Source organism: Biomphalaria glabrata, chromosome 3, assembly GCF_947242115.1.
Source record: "Biomphalaria glabrata chromosome 3, xgBioGlab47.1, whole genome shotgun sequence".
Lineage (NCBI taxonomy): Eukaryota > Metazoa > Mollusca > Gastropoda > Planorbidae > Biomphalaria > Biomphalaria glabrata.
In genome coordinates this window covers 33,733,483-33,739,547 of record NC_074713.1, presented here as the reverse complement: position 1 = coordinate 33,739,547, position 6,065 = coordinate 33,733,483, and the positions used below count along the sequence as shown (strand labels likewise).

Genomic DNA, 6,065 nt, shown 5'->3' with positions numbered 1-6,065 from the left:
TAGGAGCAAGTTTTGCCACTGTCCAGTCTAGGAGCAAGTTGTCCCACTGTCCAGTCTAGGAGCAAGTGGTGCCACTGTCCAGTCTAGGAGCAAGTTGTCCCACTGTCCAGTCTAGGAGCAAGTGGTGCCACTGTCCAGTCTAGGAGCAAGTTGTCCCACTGTCCAGTCTAGGAGCAAGTGGTGCCACTGTCCAGTCTAGGAGCAAGTTGTCCCACTGTCCAGTCTAGGAGCAAGTGGTGCCACTGTCCAGTCTAGGAGCAAGTGGTGCCACTGTCCAGCCTAGGAGCAAGTTGTCCCACTGTCCAGTCTAGGAGCAAGTTGTCCCACTGTCCAGTCTAGGAGCAAGTGGTGCCACTGTCCAGTCTAGGAGCAAGTTGTCCCACTGTCCAGTCTAGGAGCAAGTGGTGCCACTGTCCAGTCTAGGAGCAAGTTGTCCCACTGTCCAGTCTAGGAGCAAGTGGTGCCACTGTCCAGTCTAGGAGCAAGTGGTGCCACTGTCCAGTCTAGGAGCAAGTGGTGCCACTGTCCAGTCTAGGAGCAAGTTGTCCCACTGTCCAGTCTAGGAGCAAGTTGTCCCACTGTCCAGTCTAGGAGCAAGTTGTGCCACTGTCCAGTCTAGGAGCAAGTTGTCCCACTGTCCAGTCTAGGAGCAAGTGGTGCCACTGTCCAGTCTAGGAGCAAGTTGTCTCACTGTCCAGTCTAGGAGCAAGTTGTCCCACTGTCCAGTCTAGGAGCAAGTTGTCCCACTGTCCAGTCTAGGAGCAAGTTGTGCCACTGTCCAGTCTAGGAGCAAGTTGTCCCACTGTCCAGTCTAGGAGCAAGTGGTGCCACTGTCCAGTCTAGGAGCAAGTTGTCCCACTGTCCAGTCTAGGAGCAAGTTGTCCCACTGTCCAGTCTAGGAGCAAGTGGTGCCACTGTCCAGTCTAGGAGCAAGTTGTCCCACTGTCCAGTCTAGGAGCAAGTGGTGCCACTGTCCAGTCTAGGAGCAAGTTGTCCCACTGTCCAGTCTAGGAGCAAGTGGTGCCACTGTCCAGTCTAGGAGCAAGTGGTGCCACTGTCCAGTCTAGGAGCAAGTGGTGCCACTGTCCAGTCTAGGAGCAAGTTGTCCCACTGTCCAGTCTAGGAGCAAGTTGTGCCACTGTCCAGTCTAGGAGCAAGTTGTCCCACTGTCCAGTCTAGGAGCAAGTGGTGCCACTGTCCAGTCTAGGAGCAAGTTGTCCCACTGTCCAGTCTAGGAGCAAGTTGTCCCACTGTCCAGTCTAGGAGCAAGTGGTGCCACTGTCCAGTCTAGGAGCAAGTTGTCCCACTGTCCAGTCTAGGAGCAAGTTGTCCCACTGTCCAGTCTAGGAGCAAGTGGTGCCACTGTCCAGTCTAGGAGCAAGTTGTCCCACTGTCCAGTCTAGGAGCAAGTTGTGCCACTGTCCAGTCTAGGAGCAAGTTGTGCCACTGTCCAGTCTAGGAGCAAGTTGTGCCACTGTCCAGTCTAGGAGCAAGTTGTGCCACTGTCCAGTCTAGGAGCAAGTTGTCCCACTGTCCAGTCTAGGAGCAAGTTGTGCCACTGTCCAGTCTAGGAGCAAGTGGTGCCACTGTCCAGTCTAGGAGCAAGTGGTGCCACTGTCCAGTCTAGGAGCAAGTTGTCCCACTGTCCAGTCTAGGAGCAAGTTGTCCCACTGTCCAGTCTAGGAGCAAGTGGTGCCTCACAGTCGATAACAAGAATCAATCCGAAAACGAACCAATGAATTAATTTTGTTTTATATACCAGAAAGGGAGCTAAACACTTTAATTTTCAGATAAATGGCAGTAATTAGCGGTTCTTTCCCTTAAATAAGCTCTGTTTTTTTTTAAGTATTCTTATTTCTAATGCTTGTTTCTTTACAGGGAGATTTTCCCAGTTTAATCAAATGTAAAGATTAATTAGATTTCTATACATCTTCCTTCCCTAGGCTCTAGACTAGTCCACTAAAGACATAGAGACCCACCAAACTAGTATGATTTCATTATATAACATTAATTGAGTACAATAACTCTAGATGTCGGCCTCATTCAAGCTTTTAGTTTCCAGCCAATGGAAAACAAATAATGCACTGTAAAGCGAGTTGTCTAATCTTGAAATGGCCATATGATCTCCACTCTCCACTTCTTGTTTTCTTCATGTGTGTGTGTGTTGACTGCCCCGCCCCCATGGTTTGATGAATGAGTTGTGGTGGTGAGTCACTGTGATGTCACCCCCATTGTCACTAACCCCCGTTTTGATGACGTCATTGGGCCTCAATGAAAGAATCAAATTTTTTTTTTTATTGTCTTTGAAAATTTTGGGCAAGACTCATCCCTGAATCATCCAGGACTTTGTTCAATGTTTTGTTTCAACTTTATTAGGATAACCTCCCTTTACACACACACACACACACACACACACACACAAACACACACACACACACACACAAACACAGACACACACAAATGCACACAGAATCCTAGAACCATGTATTATCGAACGTGACATAAAATATATATGTTGGATATGTTTGCATATCTATGTATGTTATTTATCCATGTATCATTTGTATGTTCTTAATCTCTATATGTTATGTTCTATCTATGTATGTTAACTTCTATCTATGTTGGACTAAGTTCACCTCTAGAGTTTGACTAAGTTCACCACTAGAGTTTGACTAAATTCACCACTAGAGTTTGCCTAACAAAAAATTTAAATATTTTGGCATTGATGGTCCATTACATCAGTGGATTAATGATTTTCAGATAAGGAGAGAACAAACTGTAATAATAAATGGCTCTAGATTAACACCAATAACAGTAAACACAGGCATGGACAGTCTTAGGTCCACTACTATTTTAAATTTACATAATTGATTTACTAAATTGCATTAGTTCAGGAACAAAAATCATATTATCAGAACATATCAGACAATAAAAACAACACAAGATACAGAAATTTTACAAGGAGAATTAGATAAATTACAGAAATGGGAATCAAATTGGAGCATGACTTTCCATCCAGAAAAATGTCAGTTATAAAAAGCACAAAAAAAAATAATACAAATTAATTCCACTTATCTTATTCATGGTAAACCAGTAACACAGAGTATAAACGCAGAATACCTAGGTATTATAATAAATGAAAAACTGTCATGGAATCCACATATTGATGAAACTTTAAAAAAAAAAAAAAAAAAAACATTAGGGTTTATTAAAAGAAATTTCTATAAATCAAATAAGAACATAAAACTAAAATGTTATTTAACCTTGGTTAGGCCAATAATAGAATATGCATCCTCTGTTTGGGACCCCTCAACTCAAGAAAACATTAAGAAACTGGAACAGACACAAAATAGAGCAGTGAGATTCATAACATTTGACTAAAGTAACACCTTTGGTAAAATCACTAAATTTAGAAAGCCTTCAGGACAGAAGACTCAAAAGTAAAGTAGCAATTATACATAAAACACTGAACCATAATCTTCAAATACAAAAACAAAATCTAATAAAATACGCAGAAAGACACAGACTACTTTTGGCGGCTTGGTGAGAGACAGTTTTTAGTTCTCTGAAGGTTCACACACCTAGATATTTACCTACATGACTTACGAGGGTTCCCTTCGGTACATCTTCAACCTTTTATTGGTTGTTTGTCATTAGCGTTCAGTAGTGTTGGCTTTTCACCTGTATTGGAGCGTTACTTCTGTTTGGACTTGTGTACACAAGACACAGCACGGAGGTGCCAGACAAAACCCTCACACAGTTTTAATAGACCCATGGTCCATGGTATTGAATCTTTTCTAGAAAATACATGAAAATCAGGAATTAGCCTTTACTGGTTCACATTCGAAAGTGTCCGCACTGGTGAGTTACGTACTGGCGAGTTACGTATTGGTGAGTTACGTACTGGTGAGTTACGCACTGGCGAGTTACGCACTGGTGAGTTACGTACTGGTGAGTTACATACTGGTGAGTTACGCACTGGCGAGTTACGCACTGGCGAGTTACGTACTGGTGAGTTACGTACTGGTGAATTACGTACTGGTGAGTTACGTACTGGTGAGTTACGTACTGGTGAGTTACGCACTGGCGAGTTACGCACTGGTGAGTTACGTACTGGTGAGTTACATACTGGTGAGTTACGCACTGGCGAGTTACGCACTGGCGAGTTACGTACTGGTGAGTTACGTACTGGTGAGTTACGTACTGGTGAATTACGTACTGGTGAGTTACGTACTGGTGAGTTACGTACTGGTGAGTTACGTACTGGCGAGTTACGTACTGGTGAGTTACGTACTGGTGAGTTACGTACTGGTGAATTACGTACTGGTGAGTTACGTACTGGTGAGTTACGTACTGGTGAGTTACGTACTGGTGAGTTACGTACTGGTGAGTTACGTACTGGTGAGTTACGTACTGGTAAGTTACGTACTGGTGAGTTACGCACTGGTGAGTTACGTACTGGTGAGTTACGTACTGGTGAGTTACGTACTGGTGAGTTACGCACTGGTGAGTTACGTACTGGTGAGTTACGTACTGGTGAGTTACGTACTGGTGAGTTACGTACTGGTGAATTACGTACTGGTGAGTTACGTACTGGTGAGTTACGTACTGGTGAGTTACGTACTGGTGAGTTACGTACTGGTGAGTTACGTACTGGTGAGTTACGTACTGGTGAATTACGTACTGGTGAGTTACGTACTGGTGAGTTACGTACTGGTGAGTTACGTACTGGCGAGTTACGTACTGGCGAGTTACGTACTGGTGAGTTACGTACTGGTGAGTTACGTACTGGTGAGTTACGTACTGGTGAGTTACGTACTGGTGAGTTACGTACTGGTGAGTTACGTACTGGTGAGTTACGTACTGGTGAGTTACGCACAAAATAAAATATTGTTTCGTTTTGTTTTAATAAAACTTTTTAAAAAATCGCAGTCACACAGTTATTTCTTTTATCAGGGAAAATAGAGACAATTTGGTTCTAAACATTTGTATTCATGGTTTATATAGAGAGCATGGGCGTAGACAGGATTTTTTTTCGGTGGGGGGGGGGGGGATGTTTGGGGGGGGATTCCCCCCCCCCCCCCCCCGCGGAAAAAAATTATATATATATATATATGTGTGTGTGTGTGTGTGTTTGTGTGTACATAATTAATCTTTACTACATTCTGACCCTTGCTAGCAAGTGGGTCTGGGGGAGCTCGCAGCGCTCTTTCTGGTATTGAAAGCCAACAAAATGCATAGTCTGAGGTATCTACAGTGCATTATCTTGCTATTAAAAAGTTTTATTTCAAAAACCTAATGTGCTATTCTTACTGACTTAGACCCTCTCGCACCGTTCGGTGCATTTTCCGGCAAGCTGTTTCCGCAACTCTTATTTTGCGTAATTCATTTTGTCGGAGAACATGTCCCGCAAAAACTCATGCGACGCTCTGTCACAACCTTACTAAGGATTCGACTCCCAGTTAGGCATATGCTTTCTTTGATTTAGACACGATCTCTATAACTGACTCCTAAAATCTGTCTTAGCCATCTTTGTTGAGACACAATTAGTGTTTTTTTTTAATTTCGGCAGAAGACTATTCACACTTTATTAATGGAGCCCACGCCACTGGTAGAAATTTGTAACCTTTCTTGACTACGCTCTTGAAATTACATGCCTGTATTTCGCTTTAGATTTTATATCGAAAAGGAAAGTTTTTTCGTCAAATCATCTGTTGAAGGGTTTTAAACTAAAAAATCTCTGGAGTTTTTTTTTTTTTTTTTTTTTTTAATTCAAAAAACCATTTAGCTACGATCATAGAATTTGGTGACTGTAGTTTGCTTTAAAATAATATTGAAGAGATAGGGTTTCAACTCTAAACGCTCTTTAGGGGAATTTTTAACTCAAAACCATCTGGAGGGGTTTTAAACTTTAAAGAAAAAGTTATCTGGAGGAGGAGGATTTAAACTCAAAACCCCTTTGGCTACACTCATAGAATTTTGAGTGTGTGATTTGCTTTTTTTTTTATTTTGAAAAGGGGGTTTATCGTAAATTTTGGAGGGGGTTTTAAAATCAAAATCTTCCA

At 42.6% G+C, this 6,065-nt stretch overlaps 1 protein-coding gene across 1 annotated transcript; it reads right to left on the bottom strand.

The window, feature by feature from the left end:
• Positions 1 to 3,829: 3,829 nt before the first annotated feature.
• Positions 3,830 to 5,345, bottom strand: LOC129925073 (uncharacterized). The gene is made up of 2 exons (XM_056023420.1): positions 5,318 to 5,345; positions 3,830 to 4,863 (listed from the first exon to the last, which is right to left on the bottom strand). The coding sequence occupies exons 1-2, from the start codon at positions 5,343 to 5,345 to the stop codon at positions 3,830 to 3,832; spliced, it is 1,062 nt and encodes a 353-aa protein (XP_055879395.1).
• Positions 5,346 to 6,065: the final 720 nt, after the last annotated feature.